The sequence below is a fragment of the Haliaeetus albicilla genome, chromosome 2 (assembly GCF_947461875.1).
Source record: "Haliaeetus albicilla chromosome 2, bHalAlb1.1, whole genome shotgun sequence".
Classification (NCBI taxonomy): domain Eukaryota; kingdom Metazoa; phylum Chordata; class Aves; order Accipitriformes; family Accipitridae; genus Haliaeetus; species Haliaeetus albicilla.
Window position 1 is genome coordinate 80547616 of NC_091484.1, and position 19414 is coordinate 80567029.

General features: G+C 71.0%; 3 protein-coding genes across 5 annotated transcripts in view; 2 read left to right on the forward strand and 1 right to left on the reverse strand.

The window, feature by feature from the left end:
* The window catches only part of KCNH2 (potassium voltage-gated channel subfamily H member 2), a 27895-nt gene extending 25571 nt beyond the window's left edge, over nt 1-2324 (reverse strand). The window contains exons 1-2 of one of the 2 annotated variants that reach the window (XM_069778483.1): nt 2155-2324; nt 1108-1338 (exon numbers count right to left, since the gene is read on the reverse strand). In XM_069778483.1, coding sequence (XP_069634584.1) covers nt 1108-1338; nt 2155-2230 — 307 coding nt within the window. In that variant the 5' untranslated portion in view covers nt 2231-2324. The remainder of the gene's footprint in view (nt 1-1107; nt 1339-2154) is intronic. The other variant, XM_069778482.1, reaches the window with a different exon arrangement.
* On the forward strand, nt 2229-7820 carry LOC138688527 (basic proline-rich protein-like). Its single transcript, XM_069799970.1, has 3 exons — nt 2229-2600; nt 6005-6400; nt 6486-7820. The coding sequence occupies exons 1-3, from the start codon at nt 2229-2231 to the stop codon at nt 7818-7820; spliced, it is 2103 nt and encodes a 700-aa protein (XP_069656071.1).
* Nucleotides 7821-8049: 229 nt separating this feature from the next.
* NOS3 (nitric oxide synthase 3) lies at nt 8050-19069 on the forward strand. Of its 2 annotated transcripts, XM_069778485.1 has the most exons (26): nt 8111-8295; nt 9379-9481; nt 9882-10030; nt 10481-10643; nt 10755-10846; nt 10969-11110; nt 11189-11328; nt 11538-11712; nt 11816-11917; nt 12035-12229; nt 12303-12376; nt 12477-12621; nt 12705-12809; nt 12885-12952; nt 13056-13172; nt 13662-13836; nt 13929-14058; nt 14431-14509; nt 15018-15205; nt 15682-15860; nt 16541-16751; nt 17296-17383; nt 17629-17750; nt 18145-18293; nt 18587-18781; nt 18857-19069. In XM_069778485.1, exons 1-26 carry the CDS (start codon nt 8183-8185, stop codon nt 18977-18979), a joined length of 3522 nt encoding a protein of 1173 aa, XP_069634586.1. In that variant the 5' UTR covers nt 8111-8182; the 3' UTR covers nt 18980-19069. The 2 variants fall into 2 exon arrangements, 1 of the variants encoding a protein (XP_069634586.1); XR_011323785.1 differs by lacking the exon at nt 18145-18293 and having other exon boundaries at nt 8050-8295.
* The last annotated feature ends 345 nt before the right edge of the window (nt 19070-19414 follow it).

Sequence of the window (19414 nt, forward strand, 5' to 3'; positions counted from 1 at the left end):
ACCAGCTTTGTTTACTCTGTGCGCCGGAACTGGGGCCGGGTGCCGAGAGCTGGAGACAGCTGCCATGAGAGCCGGGACACCTGGTGCAGGCACCAGCAGAGCCACAACATGGGACAGCCCCGGCACCGCCAACGCAGGGCTGCCGGTGCTGGCGCCAGCCCAGGCACCGCGGGGCCCAGCACCCACCGGCCCACACAGTCACCCGGTGCAGGGACCCCTGGGACCGGCAGCACTGGAGTGAGGTGGGGGAGACAGCACGGCCCTGGTGCCCAGCCTGGCCGATGACCCCCACGCATACCCCCACCACTACGGCAGCACCATGATGCCCAACGCAGGCTCGAGCCCCATGGCCCCGAAAGCTCGCTCCGGGGCTGGTCACAGTGCAGCACCCATGTCCTGCCCAGCCGTGGGGCAGCCATGGGGCAGCTGGACCCACAGAACAGGGCAGGCTAAGTGGCTGCTGGCAGGGCAGGAGCTGGCCTGGGCCAGCGAAGCCACGCAGCAGAGCAAAGGCAGGGCAGGATGGGGTCTGCCCCCCCCCTTTGCCTCCTTCCCAGCACTCAGACCATGCTGCCCCGAATTGTGGCCCCCCCACCGCTCCCCATCTCTCTGGCCTTGCTCCCAGGCAACGCGGTGCCTCTGCACCCCAAAGCACCCCCCCGCTACAGTGCCCTGCCACAGATCACAGCACACTGTTCCCACCCCACAGCCCCAGCCCCACGGCCCGTGGCTTCCTGGCACCCCAGCCGGCAGCCCCCAACACCATCGCCCTGCCGGGAGCCATAGCAGCAGCTGGGGAGGGCTGTGGACCGCCAGCGGTGCTGGTGGGGCAGCACAAACCCCCACCCCTGGGGCCAGACGTGCTGCCCCGGCACTGCCCCTCAGCACGCAGGCAGCAGCCACGGGTGCCAGGCTCCCACCCACGCCGGCACCACGTGCCACCCACGACGCGGCGGGGCACGGCACGACTGATGGATGGGCACGGCGCAGCCGCCCGCCTCGGCGGGCCATTAACTCAAGGGTCTGTCTGCCCGTGATGGACGGCCGCCTTCACCCCCGTGCAAATAACCGTCAATCTCCGCCGGCCACGGCGGCGTGGGTCCCTACCGTCCTTGCGGTAGAAGCAGATCTCCACCTTGCGCTCCTCGGCGCCCAGCAGTGCCTGGGCGATCTGGGCGGCGGCGCCGCGCTGGGTGCGGGGCCCGTGGAGGAAGTCGCAGGTGCTGGGCTTCTGCATCACCTCCGCCCGCGAGTACCCGCACAGCTGGCAGAAGCCGTCGTTGCAGTAGATCACCGCGCAGTTCTCCACCCGGGCGTTGGCGATGATGAACTTGCGGCCTGGGGGAGAGGGGATGATCAGCCCCGTGCCTCCCCACCAGCCCGGTGCCCCACAGGGAAGCTTCGCTCCGTCCATCCGTCCACCCGCACGTCCATCTGCCCGCGGCTCTGGGCTCCCAGTGACCAAACACCCCGCAAGCCACCCCGCTCGCTCCCCGGGGAACCCCCCGAGCCACCGCTGGCACCGGTACTGCGGGAACCCCACCAACCACGAGCCCACCGGGGCCAGACCAGCCCTCCCCAAGGCACGACGCTGCCGCGGCACCCCCGGCACACAGCCTGTCCCCCGGTGTGGCAATGCCCTACAGCCCAGCCCCGTGGGGTGGCATCACCCGCGTGCCGCTCCGCTGTCCCCACCGAGGACGCTCTGGGCCTGACCCCAGAAAGGCGCCGGGGCCCCCCGGCAGAGGGAAAACAGCATCTCCCTGCCAAAACCCGCTGCCTGCACACCAGCTGACGGGTGTCCGCCGCTGCCCGGCGTGGTGGGTCGGGGAGGCCGTGGGCTGGCCGGGATCCCTGCCGGCTGAGCGACCGCCACGGCGCCCGAGCCGGCGGCCAAGGCCCCATCACCACTGGCGCTCGACCCCCCTGGGGGACTGGGGGGACCCCACGGCACCCCGACACCGCGGCCCTGGGGCCGGGGGGGGCGGCGGGGGAGGCGGTGGCACCGCTCTGCTGCGCTTGTCACCTGCACCCCAAACCCACCCCGGAGGCACAGGCGCCCCCGCCACCCCCAGCCCCGGCCCCCGGCGGCACCGGCCCCCCGCCCCACCACCACCCCCGGTCCCCGTGCCCCCCCCCCCGGTGCCCACTCACTCTGCCCCTCGAACTTGCGGATGATGGTGTCCAGGAAGGTGTTCTGGGGGGCGACGTGCCCCCGCCGCACCGGCATGCTGCCCGGCCCATGGGGCAGCGCCGCCGCCCGCTCCGCTCCGCCGGGCCCCGGGGAAGGCGGGGGGGCGCGGGGGGGGGAAGGCGGCCCCGCGCCGCGGGGGGTCCCGCTGCCCTTGAGCCAAGGACGGCGCCGGCGGGGCGGCTGCGGCGGGGGGGCGCGGCCCGGCCCGGCGCGGCCCCGGGCCCGGCTCAGCCCCGGGATGCCGGGCGGGCGCGCAGGGGTTAAGGCTGGGCCCTCCCCCGCCCGGTGCCCGCCGGTCCCGGACCCTGCCCGCCCGGTGCCGGTGCCGGTGCCGGTGCCGGTGCCGGTGCCGGTGCCGGTGCCGGTGCCGGTGCCCCCCCCTCCGCCCCCCGGCTCTACCCGCTCGGTGCGCGCCGCGGCGGGCGCAGCATCGGCCTTATTTAGTCAAGGAGCGGCTGGGGGGGGATGGAGCCCCCGCCCCCGCCCCGCCCGGCGGGGTTCGGCCCGGCTCGGCTCGGCTCGGCTCACTACGGCTCGGCCCGGCGGGGCTCAGCTCAGCTCGGCCCGGCTCGGCCCGGCTCGGCCCGGCGGGGCTCGGCTCGGCTCGGCTCGGCTCGGCTCGGCTCAGCCCGGCTCGGCTCGGCGGGCGGCGGCGGGCGCTGCGTGTTGACAGCCGGGCCCGTGGGGCGGGGCGAGCGCGGCCGCAGCCAATGGCCGCGGCGGTGGGGAGCGGGGGGGGAGCGCCCGGGGGGGCCTCCCCGCCACGCCCGGCCCCGGGGCGACGATCGGGCCGGGCCGGGCCGGGCCCGGCGGCCCCCCCCCCCCCCCGCCCCGTCCCGGGGGTCCCTCCGGCCCCGCCTCCCCGAGGTCCCGCCCCCGCCGAGCGGGCCCCGGTCCCGGTCCCGGTGCCGGCCAGGTCCCCAGTCCCTGTTCCAGTCCTGGTGCTGGTCCAAGTCCCAGTTCGGTCACGGTCCTGGTCCCAGTCCCAGCACTCGGTCCCAGCCCCAATCGCAGTCCCAGCTGTAATTCTAGTCCCGGTCCCGGTGCTGTGTCTAAGTTCCGGTGCTGGTCCCAGTTGCAGTCCTAGTCCCAGTCCTGGTCCCCATCCCAGTGCTGGTCACGGTGCTGGTCCCAGTCCAGTCCCAGTCCCAATTGCAGTTCCCATCTCAGTCCCAGTGCCAGTCCCCGTCCCAGTCCCAGTGTTGGTCCCGGTCCTAGTCCCAGTCCCTGTCCTTGTCCCATCACAGTCCCAAACCCCATCCTGGTCCTGCTCCCAGTCTCAGTCCCAGTCCACTCCAGGTCCCAGTCCCAGTCCCAGTGCCAAACTTGGTCCCAACCCCAGTGCTAGTCCTGATACCAGTCTCAGTCCCAGTCCACTCCAGGTCCCAGTCCCAGTCCCAGTGCCAAACTTGGTCCCAACCCCAGTGCTAGTCCTGATACCGGTCCCAGTCCCAGTCCAGTTAAGTCCAGTTCCAGTTCCGGTCCCAGTCCTGGTCCCAGATCTGGTCCCAGTGCCAATCTCAGTACTGGTCCCGGTGCTGGTTCCAGTATCAGTCCCAGGCCCAGGCCCAGGCCCAGTGCTGTGTCTTAGTTCCAGTGCCAGTCCCAGTTGCAGTCATAGTCCCAATCCCAGTGCTGGTCCTGGTGCTAGTCCCAGTTCCAGTTCCAGTCCCAATCCAGTCCTGTCCAATCCAGTCCCAGCCCCAGTCCCAGTTCAGCTCCAGTCCCAGTCCCAGTCCCAATCCCAGTGGTGGTGCCAGTACTGGTCCCAGTGCTGTTCACAGTCCTAATCCAGTCTCTGTCCCAGTCCCTGTCACAGTCTCAGTCCCAGTGCTGGTCCCAGTTCCCATCCCAGTTCCAATCCTGGTGCTGGTCCAAGTCCCAGTTCAGTAACGTTCCTGGTCCCGGTCCCAGTCCCAGTGTCAGTCCCAGTCCCAGTACTGGTTGCAGTCCCAAACCCAGTCCCCACTGTAATTCCAGTCCCAGTCCCAGTCCTGGGGCTAGTCCCACTGCTGGTCCCAATCCCACTGCTGGGTACCAGTCCCAGTCCTAGTCCCAGTTCCACTCCCAGCCCTAGTCCTAGTCCCAGTGCTGGTCCAAATCATGGTGCTGGTCCTGGTGCTGGTCGCATTCCCTGTTCCAGTCCGGTCCCAGTCCCTGTCCCAGTCTGGGTCCCAGTCCCAGTCCTGCTCCAGTCCAGTCCCAGTCCAGTCCAGTTCTAGTCCCAGTCCCGGTCCCAGTCCTACTCCCAGTGCTGTCTCGGTTCCAGTGCCAATCTCAGTTGCAGTCCTAGTCCCAATCTTGGTCCCAATTCCAGTGTTGGTCCTGGTGCTGGTCCCAGTCCCAATTCCAGTCCCAATTCCAGTCCCAGTTCCAGTCCCAGTCCCAGTCCCAGTCTGGTCCCAGTTCTGGTCCAATACCTGTCCCTGTCCCAGTCCCAGTTTCAGTCCCATCCCAGTCCTGGTCCCAGTCTCAGTCCTGGTCCCAGTCTCAGCCCCAGTCCAGTCCAGGTCCTAGTCCCAGTCCCAGTCCCAGTCGCAGTCCCAGTCTCAGTGCCAGTCTCTGTCCCAATCCCAGTGCTGGTTCCAGTATCAGTCCGATTCCCAGCCCGAATCCCAGTCCCAGTATTGTGTCTCAGTTCTGGTGCCAGTCCCAGTCCCAATCCCAATCCGAGTTCCAGTCCCAGCCCCAGTCCTGGTCCAATCCCAGTCCCAGTCCCAGTCCCAATCCCTGTCCCAGTCCCTGTCCCTGTTCCAGTCCCAGTCCCAGTGCTGGTCCTGGTACTGGTCGCAGTCCCAGTACAGTCCAGTTCCAGTGCTGGTCACAGTTCCAACCCAGTCCAGGCCCAGTCCAGTTCCAGACCCAGTCCTGGTCCCAGTCCTGGTCCCAATCTCAGTGCTGGTCCCGGTGCTGGTTCCAGTGCCAGTCCCAACCCCAGTCCCAATCCCAGTCCTGGTGCTCTGTCTCAGCTCCAGTGCTGGTCCCAGTTCCAATCCTAGCCCCAGTCTTGGTCCCTGTCCCAGTCCAGACCCAGTCCCAATTCCAGTCCCAATTCCAGTCCCAGTTCCAGTCCCAGTCATTGTCCCAGTTCCAGTCCCAGTCCCAGTCCCTGTCCCCATCCAGTTCCAGTCCCAATCCTTGTCCTGGTGCCATCTCAGTGTCAACGTCAGTCCCAATCCCAGTGCTGGTCCTGGTGCTGGTCCCAGTCCCAGTCCAGTCCAGTCCCAGTCTCAGTCTCAGTCAGTTCCAGTTCCAGTTCCAGTCCCAATCCCAGTCCCACTCCCAGTCCAATCTCTGTCCCTGTCCCAGTCTCAGTTCTGGTCCCAGTCCAGGTCCCGGTCCCAGTCCCATCCCATCCCCAATCCCCATCCCAATCCCCATTCTGGTCCTGGTCCCGGTCCCAGTCCCAGTCTGTGTCCCAGTTCCAATTCCCATCCCGGTCCTAGTCCCAGTCCCAATCGCACTCCCAGTGCTGTGTCTTGGTTCCAGTGCCGGTCGCAGTTGCAGTCCTAGTCCCAGTCTTGGTCCCAATCCCAGTGCTGGTCCTGTTGCTGGTCCCTGTCCCAATTCCAGTCCCAGTTCCACTCCCAATCCCAATCCTAGTCCTAGTCTTGGTCCAATAGCTGTCCCTGTCCCTGTTCCAGTCCCATCCCAGTCCCAATCCCCATCCCGGTCCTGCTCCCAGTCTCGGTCCTGCTCCCAGTCTCAGTCCTGGTCCCAGTCTCGTTCCCAGTCCAGTCCAGGTCCTAGTCCCAGTCTCAGTGCCAATCTTGGTCCCAATCCTGGTGCTGGTCCCGGTGTTGGTCCCAGTCCCAGTGCAGTCGCAGTTCCAGTCCCGGTCCCGGTCCCGGCCCCAGTCCCAGTCCCAGTCCCAGTTCCAGTCCCAGTCCCAGTCCAGTCCCAGCCGGGCCGCCCCGCCGGGCTCTGTCCCAGGTGCTGAAACTGGCGCCGGACCCGGCCCGGCCCCGCTGCCGGGGCTGCGACCGCCGGGACCCGACCTGCTCGGCCCGGCCCGGCCCGGCCCAGCCCAGCCCAGCCCAGCTTGGCCCGGCCCGGCCCAGTCAAGCCCTGCCCAACCCGGCCCAGCTTGGCCGATCCGAGCCCCGGGCGGCTGCCGGAGCCCCCACGGCCGCCCCGCGGGGGACACGCATGGGGAGGGGCAGGGCAGGGGCGGGCTGCGGGGACGGGCAGGGGCCGACCCTTGGGGTGGGGGGGAGGCTGTGGGGCAGGGGCCAAGCCGTGGGGCAGGACAAGCCCCGAGCCCCCCCCCCAGACCCCCCGGTTGCCCCAGGGCCGAGTCCCCGCCTTCCCCCCCCCCTCGGGGAAGGGCAGCCAATCGTCTCAGCGCTCTGCGGTGACGGACAGGCGTGCCCCGCCCCCGGCGAGGATGGGGGCGCTGTGGGGGGGGGCACGGAGCCGGCTGGGGGGCGGGGAAAAGTCCGGGGAGCGGGGGGGCAACCCGCGACCCCCACCCCAGGGAGGGGGGGACCGGGACCCCCCCACTCCGCGCCGGGAGGAGTCGCGGGGCCGGAGCCGCTGCCCCTTACCCAGCCCGTCCCCCACCTGTGCCCCCGCCATGGGGGGGTCCCTGGAGCGGGTCCCTCGGGGGGCCACGAGGCAGTGTGCCCCCCCTTGGGGGGTCCCTGCGGCACCCCCCCCCCGCCCTGCTCTGCCCCCCGCCCCGCCCGCGGTGCCCGCCCGGCTCGCCGCCCCCCGGCCCCCGCTTCCCCCCGCCGCAGGAAGGAACCGCCGGCAGCCGGGGCCGGGCGCGGTTTCCCGTCGACTGCGGGGGCCGCGGGCTGGGCCCCCCCCCGCCGGCGAACCGCTGCCGGACCCCCAGCCAGGGCCCCGGGGGACCCCGCACCCCAAGACAGGTCCCGCACCCCCAGAGCATCCCGGTCCCGCTGCCCCGGGGTCCCTGTCACCAGCTGCACCCCCCCCCCCCGGTACCCGGGGTCCCCGTCCCAACCTCCCCCGGGACCCCTGCCCCACTCTGGGCGTCACCGCGGGACCCCCCAACCCCGCCGATAGCTCGGGTGACCCCCCCCATTCCACCCTGTCTCCCCAGGGTAACCCCCTTCTGCCCGTGCCCCCCCCCCCAGGGAGGGTCCCAGGGGCACAGCCCCCCCTCGGGATGCCCAGCCCGGGGGTCCCAGGGGAGCAGCCTGGCACATCAATGGCAGGAACTGGGTGGGGAGCAGTGGCCCTGTGGGGGGAGGGGTGCCGGGGAAACCAGGGGCTCGCTTCGGACATCCGCCCCACAGCCCGCGGGCAGGGAGACGGGGCGGGTCTGGGACCCCCACAGGGCACCCAACCTCCTGACGCAAACGTGGGACCCTGCAAGGGGGGCACACTCCCCCATGGCGCCCCGAGGGACCTGTACCCAGCAGGAGGGGCAGCAGGAGTGGGGGGCAGCTGGCCCCAGCAGACCCCAGCCGACGGTCCCTCACACCCCCCTGCCCCGCACCGGCGTGCCATGGGGCTGGGGGCCGGGGGGGAGCGGACCCCCGTGGGGCAGCAGCTGGGGGAGGTGGGAGGGTCCCATGGCCGTGCTGGGGGGCTGTGGCCATGCCGGGTGTCCCGTAGCCACGCTGGGGGCCCCGTGACCGTGCTGGGGGTCCTGTGACCGTGCTGGGGGTCCCATGACTGTGCTGGGGGTCCCATGACTGTGCTGGAGGTCCATGACCGTGCCAGGGCCCCACGGCCACGCCAGAGGTCCTGCGCACGCCGCTCCCCAGCACCGCCATCGCTGCGTGCCCTCCGGCCTGCGCACCGGGGTGCAGGGAGGGCAGAGCAGGGCCGAAGCCCCTCGCCAGCCCCTGGGCAGGGTCTCCGGTGCGGCCCAGGCCGCGTGCCGGCGGGCGGCGTCGCAGTGGTTGGGGCGCCCATTGTGCGCGGGGCGGAGGCGTGCGTGGCCGAGGTCACCACTTCCCCACCGCGGCCAGAGGAAGCGGCCGCTCCCGGCACTGGCGGCTCAGTGGCGGCACGATGGGCAACCTGCCGGCCGTGCTGCCCGGCACTGCCCGCTCCTGCGGCCTCGGCCTCTGCTCCCGGCAGCTAAGCGCCGCGCCCGAGGAGAGCGCCAGCACCGAGCGGAGCAGGTGGGTGAGCGGAGCGGCTGGGGTGGGATGGATGGCCAGGACAAATGGGACACCGGCACCCATTGTGCCACAGCACACCAGGGCCGCCGGTCCCTGTGCCTCGACGGGGACTCCTCGCTTGGCCCCCTCCTGCCTGGCCCCGCTGTGGCTCATGGGGACATCCCCTCATGGCTGGAACCCACCGGAGACGTGTCCCCACCGGAGACGTGTTCCAGCGGGGTGGCATGTGCGGCTCACTGGGGCAGAACGCGGTGCAGCCACGGGAGCCCATCGGCAGCAGAGCCCTGTGCCTGCCTGCCCGTGGTGCCCCGTGGTGTCATGCTGGTGTCCCCTGCCCCACGGCGTGTCCCCAGCAGCCCCACTGCAGTGCCCACAGCCCCCCCAGTTGGGACCTACCGGGGTGTGCTGGGGCAGATGGGCCGTATGGGGCTGTATGGGGCCGTATGGGGAGGGGGCGTGTGGGGTCGAGTGGGGATGGGAGGTAGAGCCATGCCAGGATGTGCGGGGACACCCCAGCCCGGAGAGGACGGGGAGGGGGACGGGGATGGGAGGTCCGTTCACCCTCTCGGTGGCCGGGAGCCCGCTCTGACTCATGGCCATTGTTCACACTCACACACACGCAGGAGGCCCAGGAACGCCCCGTGCCCTCCCCAGCCCCTGCCCCCCCCAGCTCAGCCGTCCCCAGCCCCTGCCCCCCCAGATCAGCCCCCCCAGATCAGATCAGCCCCATGGGGCTGAGCCGGTCACCCACGGCCGCCACAGCAGCACCAGCGGCTGGGGACAGGGAGATCCCCAGTCACCCCCGTGTCCCCAGCACAGCCCCCCAGCTCCCCCCCACAACCCACCTCCATGGATCCCATCACCCCAGTGCCCTTTTCCCGCTCCCCGGGGGTCGCGGTCCCCACGGGCAGGTGCCAGCACCCCGGGGTGGCGGCAGCCGGGAGGGTCCCGGTGTTGGAGCCGCTGGAGAAAGGGAGGCAGGGAGTGCCCCCCCCTCCCGGGTCCCCCAGCTCTGCTCCACGTGCGGGGCAGGCTGGGCCACCCCCCCGTGCCCGGGCAGGGCTCAGGGCCATCTCCCCCCAGCTCGGCACCCACCCGCCCGGCGGAGCCCCCCCGCTTTGCCCGGCTGAAGAACTGGGAGACGGGGAGCATCGGCTATGACACACTCTGTGCCCAGGCCCTGCAGGTGGGAGGATGCAGGGCTGGGGGGTGCAGGGTTGGGGGACATGGGAATAGGGGGTGCAGGGCTGGGGGTGTGGGGCTGGGGTTCACTGGGCTGGGGGCCACGGGGATGGGGGTGCAGGGCTGGGGGATGCAGAATGGGGGATGCAGGGCTGGGGGGTGCAGGGTTGGGGGACATGGGAATAGGGGGTGCAGGGCTGGGGGTGTGGGGCTGGGGTTCACTGGGCTGGGGGCCACGGGGATGGGGGTGCAGGGCTGGGGGATGCAGAATGGGGGGTGCAGGGCTGGGGGCACAGGGCTGGAGACATGGGATGGGGGATGTGTGGATGGGGATGCAGGGATGGAGGGGGGGCTGGGACCGGGGGTGTGGGACAGGGCCCCCCGGGTGACCCCCCCTGCCCCAGGAGCTGCCCTGCTCAGGGCAGCGCTGCCTGGGCTCGCTGGTGCTGCCACGGCCACTGCTGGCCCCGGTCCCTGAGGGTGCCCGTCCCGCCGAGGAGCTGCTGGGCCTGGCCCGGGACTTCATCACCCAGTACTACCTGTCCCTGCGGAGGTGAGCGGGGGCAGCGGGGCCCCCCCCACATCCCCATCCTTGCCCAGAGCTCCCCACTGTCTGGACCTGCCCTGTTCCAGGGTGCCCCACAGCCCCATCCCTGCCCCAGAGCATCCCTCAGCCCCATCTCTGTCCTGGGGCACCCCACAACCCAGGCCTCCCCCAAAGCACCCCACAGCCCCTTCCCTACCCCAGAGCACCCCACAGCCCAGCCTCATCCCTGCCCCGGGGCACCCCACAGTCCCATCCCTGCCCAAGATACCCCATAGCCCCATCCCTGCCCTGGGGCACCCCACATTCCCATCTCTGCCCCAAAGTACCCCCATAGCCCCCGCCCCAGCCCCGCACAAGATAGATCCCCCAAAGCCCCAGCCCTGCCCGGGGCACCCTGCAACAGTGCAGGGGGTCTTGGCAGGGGAGGAGTGTGCTGAGGTGTGGGGGTGTCCGCAGGGAGAACTCCCCGGCGCACACCCAGCGGCTGCGGGAGGTGGAAGCCGCCATCAGGGCCACTGGCACCTACCAGCTGCTGGAGCCCGAGCTCGTCTTCGGGGCCAAGCAGGCTTGGCGCAACGCCGCGCGCTGCGTGGGACGCATCCAGTGGAACAAGCTGCAGGTGAGGGCAGGGGGCGACCCATGGTGCCAGTGGGGACCCCCCACCTCTGCCCCACAGCTGGGGGTCACCCTGGGACATCTCCCCATGTTCTCCTCTGACCCTGTCCCGCAGGTGTTTGATGCCCGGGACTGTGCCAACGTTGGGGAGATGTTCAGCTTCCTCTGCACCCACATCCAATATGCCACCAACCGCGGCAATATTCGGTGAGAGCCCGGCCCAGCCACCGCGCTTGCTGCTGGCCAGACCCCCCACCCAGGGCAGAACAGCCTGGCCCCCCACAACCAGTGGGGGTGTCGGTGACATCCCACCCTGGCCCCCGCCCCAGGTCGGCCATCACCATCTTCCCCCAGCGGACGCCGGGCCGTGGCGATTTCCGCATCTGGAACACACAGCTGATCCGCTACGCTGGGTACCGGCAGCCTGATGGCTCCGTACTGGGGGACCCAGCCAACGTTGACATCACCGAGGTGGGGACCCCCCCCCATGCTCCTGGACCCCTGGCCCCCCCCCGGCACCACCCCCGCCCTGACACTGCCACCCCCCAGCTCTGCGTCCACCACGGCTGGAGCCCCGGCGGTGGCCGCTTCGACGTGCTGCCGCTGCTACTGCAGAGCCCCGAGGAGCCCCCCGAGCTCTTCCCCCTCCCGCCGGAGTTGGTCCTCGAAGTGCCCCTCCACCACCCCACGTGAGTGGGGCTGAGACCCCCCGCATGGGCCCAAGGGACCTGGACCCTGCCGGCCTCAATAGGACCCCCGCTCCGGGCCGAGGGGCTGAGGTCCCACACGCTCACCCGTGGGGAGGGGGTGGGAGTGGGGCTGGGATGAATGTTGGGGGCCTACGCCGGGGACCTGGGGCCAGCGTGGGTCCCCGGCTACAGCCCACCCCCCCACGCAGGCTGGAGTGGTTCGGGGAGCTGGGGCTGCGGTGGTACGCGCTGCCGGCCGTCTCCAACATGCTGCTGGAGATCGGGGGGCTGGAGTTCCCGGCGGCCCCCTTCAATGGCTGGTACATGAGCAGCGAGATCGGCACCAGGAACCTCTGCGACAGCCAGCGCTACAACCTGCTGCCGGTGAGCCCTGCGGCCGGGAGGGGGGCTCAGCTGCACCGTGCCCCCGCACCGGGACCCTGGTGTCCTGGGGCAGCTGTGCTGAGCCCCCCTACGCTGCCGGCAGGAGGTTGCCCTGCGCATGGGGCTGGACACACGGACGACATCATCCCTCTGGAAGGACAAGGCGGCGGTGGAGGTGAACATCGCCGTGCTGCACAGCTACCAGGTGGGACGTGCGGCCGGGGGGATGCCGGCACCGCCACGCCATGGGGGCCCCGACACTGCCACGATGCTGGGGCGGGTGCCGGCCGCTGCCAGCCCCCCCAGCCCCCTGTCCCCGCAGGTGGCCAAGGTGACGATCGTGGACCACCACGCAGCCACCGAGTCCTTCGTGAAGCACATGGAGAATGAGCTGCGGACGCGGGGGGGGTGCCCAGCTGACTGGGTCTGGATCGTGCCCCCCATCTCAGGCAGCCTCACCCCTGTCTTTCACCAGGAGATGGTCAACTACCAGCTCTGCCCCACCTTCCGCTACCAGGTGGGCCCAGCCCCACCACCCTATGGCCCTCTAGCCCCCCAGCCCCCCAGCTGACCCCCTACCCACCCCACAGCCTGATGCCTGGAAGGTCTACGTCTCCAAAGGCACCACCGTCACCAGGAGAAAGACCTTCAAGGAGGTGGCCAAGTAGGTGTCCACCCTTGGGGAGGGTCCCTGGAGGTCACCAAGCGGAGGACCGGACGCTGACCCGATTCGTGTGTGTCGTCGTCCGTCCCCCCCACCTCAGCGCGGTGAAGATCTCGGCTAAGCTGATGGGACACATGATGGCACGCCGGGTGAAGGCCACCATCCTCTACGCCACCGAGACCGGCAAATCCCGGACCTACGCCTGGAACCTCTGCCAGCTCTTCCGACGTGCCTTTGACCCCAAGGTGGGCAGGGGGAGATTGGGGGGAAGGCTCCCGTTGCAGCCTCCTGCCCATGTCCCAACCCCATGTCCCCCCCCTCCACGCAGGTGCTGTGCATGGATGAGTACGATGTGGTGTCCCTGGAGCACGAGACCCTGGTGCTGGTGGTGACCAGCACCTTCGGCAACGGGGACCCCCCTGAGTGCGCAGAGGTGAGGGGCTGTGGGAATAGGGGGGGGAAAGAGGACAGGGATGGGGACGGGGTGGTGACGTGCTGCCCTCGACAGAGCTTCTCCAAGGCGCTGATGGAGATGACTTCGCCCTACACCAGCACCTCCCAGGCTGAGCCACCCAAGTGAGCACCCCGGGGAGGCCGGGGGTGCCCGGCTGGGGGCTGGGATGGGGAAGGGCCCACCCTGCCATCACCCTGCCTTCACCCTGCCCTCTGTTCCGCACAGGAGCTACAAGCTGCGGTTCAACAGCGTCTCGCAGTCGGACCAGCTCGTCGCCTCCTGGAAGAAGAAACGACGGCAGCTGAGCAACACCGACAGCGCCGGCACGCTAGGCGCCCTGCGGTACCGCTGGCACGGCCGCAGGCACAGCCATGGCCGTAGGGACAGGGATGGGGTCCTCTGCCTGAGCACGGTGCCTGGCTGGGGCTTGGGGTGCCCCATCCAGGGGGGCTGCACGGTGCCGGACAGGTCTGTGGCCAGCTGCCAGCTGGGGAGGGGGCAGAGCCTGCGGTGGGCACCGGCTCTGGCACCAGCAGCACCAGCAGCTCCAGCCCCTGTCTGTCTCACGGCTGTGGGAGGGGGCAGGAGTTCCCCCTGTGGGTCCCTAACCACAAACCCCACTTCTAACGGCCCTGACCACCCCCTGCTCACAAAAACCCTGAGCACAGCCCCCACCCTGACCCACAGCCCTAGGTGCCCCCCCACCAACAGCCCCGAGCATCCCCCCCCCAGCCCTGGGTCCCCCCCACCCACAGTGCAGGCTCCGACCTTTCATCAGAGGGTCTGGGTCTGGGCTCACCGTGGTCATCTCCCCCCCACCGATGGTGGCAGGTTCTCGGTGTTTGGGCTGGGCTCGCGGGCATACCCCCACTTCTGCGCCTTCGCCCGGGCGGTGGACACGCGGCTGGAGGAGCTAGGGGGGGAACGGGTCCTGCCCATGGGTGAGGGCGACGAGCTCTGCGCCCAGGAGGAGTCCTTCCGCACGTGGGCCCGCCTCGTCTTCCAGGTCAGGGGGGGCACCGAGGACGGGGGGTGGTGGGGGACACCCAGCGCCCCCCCCTTCCTGGCACCCACCGGCCCCCCCTCCCTTGCCCCCAGGCTGCCTGCGAGACCTTCTGCGTGGGGGACGGGGCGGCGGGGGCCGAGGAGCTCTTTGCCCCCCCGCAGGGCTGGAAGCGCCAGAAGCACCGGCTGGTCGGGCAGCCCCAGGCCACAGAGACCCTGGCCGGTACCGCCACCCCCCCGGGACCCCCAGCACCCCCCGCAAGTCTCTGACCCTTGGGAGCTGCCTGCCCCTCTGCATCACCTTCCACCCATGACTGGCAGCTGCCCCACGGCCCCCCCTGGACATCCTCCCCCGCCCCCCCCCACCCCACAGCTCTGGGGAGAACAGCCCATGACCCCCCCGGGACACGCACAGGCAGCACAAAGGTGGGATCCCCACAGCACCCTGCCAAGGGTCTCCCCCAGCAACCCCCGTGAGCCTCCCAGCCCCCCCATGACCTCCCCAGGATCTCCTGTGACCCCCTCAGCCCCCCTGTCACCCGCTCATTCCCTCCCAGCCCCCCTGTGACCCCCCAGCCCCTCCGTCCCCCCCCAGGGCTGTCCCACCTGCACAAGCGCCGGGTGTTCCCCTGCACGGTGCTGTCCGTGGAGAACCTGCAGAGCGAGGAGTCCAGGTGAGGCCCCCCCCAGCCCCCGCCCCCGGGGACCCCCCACTGCCGGACACCCCCCTCCCCGCCCCCCGGGAACCCACGCGCCCCCACCCCCCGGACGCCCCCACTCTTGGGCCCCCCCATCCCCGGGATCCCGTGTCCCCGGGACCCCTCAGCGCCGGGACCCCCCCCATCCGCGGGACACCCCCGCACCCCTGGGATCCCCCCGCCCCCGGGACCACCCCGCATTCTCCCCGATCCTCCAACACCCCCGTGCCCCCGCTGCCCCCCCCCAACCCTGGGCCCTCCCTGCACCTTCGGGCTCACCCCCGGCCCCCCCTCCCGCCCACCGGGCCCCCCCGCGACTCCGGGACCCCCCCGCCGGGTCCTCCCTGCCCCCCCGGGTCCCCCCTCCGTGCCCCGAGCCCCCTCCCGCCCGCCGGCCCCGCAACCCCCGGGCCCCCCTGCACTCCCGGGACCCCCCCGCACGGCCGCCCCCCCTCCTGCTCATCCACCCCCCCGCCCGGCACAGCCGGGCCACGCTGCTGGTGCGGCTGGACTCGGCGGGGCAGGCGGAGCTGCGGTACCAGCCCGGGGACCACCTCGGCGTCTTCCCCGCCAACCGCCCCGAGCTGGTGCGGGGGGTGCTGGGGCGGGTGGAGGACCCCCCGCCCCCCGAGCAGCCCGTCCTGGTGGAGAGCCTGGAGGGGGACCCCAGCGGTAGGGACCCCCGGCGACGGGAGAGGGGACAGGGGCTGGGAAGGGGCAGGGGCTGGGGAAGGGGCAGAGTAAGGGGCAGGGGCAGGGGCTGGGGAAGGGGCTGGGGAAAAGGAAGGGCTAGGGGCTGGGGCTGGGGAAAAGGAAGGGAAACAGGTAGGGAAAGGGGCTGGGGCTGGGGAAAAGGAAGGGGAAGGGGCTGGGGAAAAGGAAGGGGTAGGGGCTGGGGCTGGGGAAAAGGAAGGGAAACGGGTAGGGAAAGGGGCTGGGGCTGGGGAAAAGGAAGGGGAAGGGGCTGGGGAAGGGGCTGGGGCTGGAGAAAAGGAAGGGGAAGGGGCAGAGTAAGGGGAAGGGACTGGAGTAGGAGCTGCGGAAAAGGAAGGGGCCGGGGAAGGGGCTGGGGAAAAGGAAGGGGAAGGGGCTGGGGAAGGGGCAGGGGCAAGGGCTGAGCATCCCCATCCCCTCCCGCTCTCCCGCAGGCAGGGGTCCCCCCCCCCAGCCCTGGGTGCCGCAGAGCCGTCTGCCCCCCTGCACCCTGGCCCAGGCGCTCACCTTCTTCCTGGACGTGGCCACCCCGCCGAGCCCCCGGTTCCTGCAGCTCCTAGCCACACTGGCGCGGGAGCCGGCCCACCGCCAGCGCCTGCAGCAGCTCAGCCAGGTGGGGTGCGGGGGGAACACGGGGGGGCTGCCAGCCCTGGAGAGGGGCTGGGGGGGTGCTGGGGCTCTGGGATGCTTGGTCCCTGCCGATGGGGATGTTGGCCCCCTCCCTGGCTGGGATGCTGGGATGCTAGCCTCCTCCCTGGCTGGGATGCTGGGATGCTGGCCCCCTCCCTGGCTGGGATGCTGGGATGCTGGCCCCCTCCCTGGCTGGGATGCTGGCCTCCTCCCTGGCTGGGATGCTGGCCCCCTCCCTGGCTGGGATGCTGGGATGCTGGGATGCTGGCCCCCTCCCTGGCTGGGATGCTGGCCCCCTCCCTGGCTGGGATGCTGGCCTCCTCCCTGGCTGGGATGCTGGGATGCTGGGATACTGGGATGCTGGCCCCCTCCCTGGCTGGGATGCTGGGATGCTGGCCCCCTCCCTGGCTGGGATGCTGGCCCCCTCCCTGGCTGGGATGCTGGGATGCTGGCCCCCTCCCTGGCTGGGATGCTGGCCTCCTCCCTGGCTGGGATGCTGGCCCCCTCCCTGGCTGGGATGCTGGGATGCTGGGATACTGGGATGCTGGCCCCCTCCCTGGCTGGGATACTGGGATGCTGGCCCCCTCCTTGGCAGGAATGCTGGGTCCCTGCCGGGCCAGGGTGCCACGCGCAGTGGCGGCAGCCCAGCTGGGTGCCTTGCAGGATGCCCGGCTGTACGAAGACTGGAAGTGGTTCCGGTGCCCCACGCTGCTGGAGGTGCTGGAGGAGTTCCCCTCGGTGCGGCTGCCGGCCTCCCTGCTGCTCACCCAGCTGCCGCTGCTCCAGCCGCGCTACTACTCCATCAGCTCCGCGCCCGGCCCCAGCCCCGGGGAGATCCACCTCACCGTGGCCGTTGTCACCTACCACAGCGAGAGTGAGCGGGGACGGCGGGGAGGGGGACAGGAGGTGCCCCGGGCGGGGGGCTGCTACCTTCTGCCCTGCCACCCACACGGCAACACCTGCTCACAGTGCCCCTGTGTTGCATGGCCCCAGAGCACCCCCCTGGTCCCCAGGGCATCTCAAGGGTCCCCAGAGCATCTTGAGGGTCCCCAGGGCATCCCCTTGGTCCCCAGGGCACCTCCAGGGTCCCCAGGGCATCCCCTTGGTCTCCAAGGCATCTCAAAAGGTCCCCAGGGCATCCCCTTGGTCCCCAGGGCATCTCGAGGGTCCCCAGAGCACCCCTTGGTCCCCAGGCCCCCCAGGGTCCCACCCTGCCCCATCACACAGTGCCCGGGTGCTGTCGTTGGCATTTCCCCAGGGATGCGGAGCTCCCCCCGGCACCAGTCCCCGTCCCCCCCCCCAATCCTCCAGCCCTGCCCGGGGATGGCGGTGTCCGCAGCCCCTGCCGGGGGGTGGGGGGGTTGCCTGCCGGGGGGGGCTGCCAGCCGCAGCCCCTCCAGCCCCTCTGGTCCCCGCAGATGGGCAGGGTCCCCTGCACTACGGAGTCTGCTCCACCTGGCTGGCGCGGCTGCAGCCCGGGGACACGGTGCCTGCCTTCATCCGAGGGTAAGGGGCGGCCCCGCCCGACCCCCCCCACCTGCACGCCCCCCGACTGCACGTCCCAGCGTGCCTCTGTGCCCCCCCCGCGCCCACAGGACTACATCTCCCGGCGTGCCACAGGAACCCCCCCCCCTCCATCTCCCAGCATCCCTCCATGCCCAGGACTACATTTCCCCGCATGCCCCCCCCCCCGCCCCGGGCGCCGTCCCGGCGTCCCCCGAGACCGCGCCCGGTGACCCCGCTGCCCGCAGGGCCCCCTCGTTCCGGCTGCCGCCCGCCCCCGAGACCCCCTGCGTCCTGGTGGGACCCGGCACCGGCGTCGCGCCCTTCCGCAGCTTCTGGCAGCAGCGGCTGCACCAGCTGCGGGCCGGAGGTGGGGGACGAGGGGGGGCGTGGGGACAGGGGGGCATGGGGACGCAAGGACACGGTGGCACCGGGATGCGGGGTGCAGGGACGGAGGGATGCGGACACCCAGGGACGGAACGTCGGGGGACGGGGCCACGGGGATGCAGAACACGGGGGCACGGGGACACGCAAGGACCTGGCGATGGGGGAATACGGGGCAGGGGGTTGGGGACGTGGGGACATGGGGACACAAGGATGGGGGGACGGGGGGACACGGGGATGCATGGCATGGGGACGCAGGGACAGGGCAGCATGGGGACACAGGGGCGTGGGGGGGCTGCAGGACACGGGGGAGCAGGGATGTAGGGTATGGGGACATGGGGACACAGTGACAGGTCCCGGCCGCTGCCCCCCCCCCGCAGGCGGCCCCCTGGGCAGCATGGTGCTGGTGTTCGGCTGCCGCTCCTCCGCCCTGGACCACATCTACCGGCAGGAGATGCAGGAGGCGCAGGAGGAGGGGGCCCTCAGCCAGGTCTTCACCGCCTTCTCCCGCGAGCCGGGGACCCCCAAGGTGGGACGGGATGGGGACAGGATGGGGACGGGGACAAGAATGGAGACAGACTGGAACAAGGATGGAGCTGGGGAAAGGGGTGCGGTGGGGACAAGGGTGGGGACAGAAGTGGAGGGGACAGGGGTAGGGTGGGGGACACAAGAGACAGAGATGGAGGCAAGGGTGGGATGGGGACACAGGCGAGGACGGGGACAGAAACAAGGATGGGGACAGGGCACAAAGGGGCAGATTGGGGATGGGGACATGGGGCCAGGGCCATGTGTCAGCAGCTGCCCCGGTACGGTGTCCCCCAGACCTACGTGCAGGACGTGCTGCGGACGCAGCTGGCTGCGGAGGTGCACCGAGTGCTGTGCCAGAGCGCTGGGCACATGTACGTCTGCGGGGACGTGACGATGGCCACTGAGGTGCTGCAGACGGTGCAGCACATCCTGGTGCAGCAGGCCGGCATGACGCTGGGGGAGGCGGGGGACTTCATCAGTGAGCTGCGGGTAAGGACCGGGGACGTGTGGCACGCCAGCACCGGCACCGCGCCCGGCCCGCTGCCCTGACGCCTGCTTCCTCAGGACAAGAACCGCTACCACGAGGACATCTTCGGCCTCACTTTCCGCACGCAGGAGGTGGCCTTTCGCATCCGCAGCCAGTCCTTCTCCATGCAGGAGCGCCGGCAGCCGGGCCCGACCCCCTGAGCGTGCCGGGGCAGGAGGGGCCCCCACGGCTGCTCCCCCCGGCCCGCTGCAGGCAGCGCCGCCTCCCCAGTAAAGGTTTAGTTTTGATAATCCCGGCCCGGCGCTTCGCCTCCCCTGGGGTGGCACCACCAGCACTGCCAGCACTGTGAACGGCCAGGAACGGTGGGGTGGGCATGGTTGGGCCGGGCTCTGTGGTGTAGTCACCCGGCCATGGACGGGGCAGACACGGGGCAGCAGAAAACGGGGGGTGGGTGGAGTGGGGGGACACAGCCACAGTCCTCGTGGCTCCGACCTGCACAGCTGCAGGCGAGCGGCACCGCCCCGGCACCACCGCCACCAACCTGCCCACACGCCCCAGCATCACACCCCAAACCACCCTGGCCCTGTCCACGGCATTGCCCCCCCACAGCATCCCCCTGGACAGCCCCACACCCC

Bases quoted from the DNA above. Each gene is read 5' to 3' on its own strand.
- LOC138688527 (XM_069799970.1), top strand. From the start codon at position 2,229: ATGCTGCCCGGCCCATGGGGCAGCGCCGCCGCCCGCTCCGCTCCGCCG. The intron at 2,601-6,004 runs GTGCGCGCCGCG...TGTTGGTCCCAG, and splicing joins CCCCCGGCTCTACCCGCTCG to TCCCAGTGCAGTCGCAGTTC. The intron at 6,401-6,485 runs GTGGGGGGGAGG...CGGTTGCCCCAG, and splicing joins GGCAGGGGCCGACCCTTGGG to GGCCGAGTCCCCGCCTTCCC.
- NOS3 (XM_069778485.1), top strand. From the start codon at position 8,183: ATGGGCAACCTGCCGGCCGTGCTGCCCGGCACTGCCCGCTCCTGCGGC. The intron at 10,031-10,480 runs GTGAGCGGGGGC...GGGTGTCCGCAG, and splicing joins TACTACCTGTCCCTGCGGAG to GGAGAACTCCCCGGCGCACA. The intron at 11,918-12,034 runs GTGGGACGTGCG...CTGTCCCCGCAG, and splicing joins CCGTGCTGCACAGCTACCAG to GTGGCCAAGGTGACGATCGT.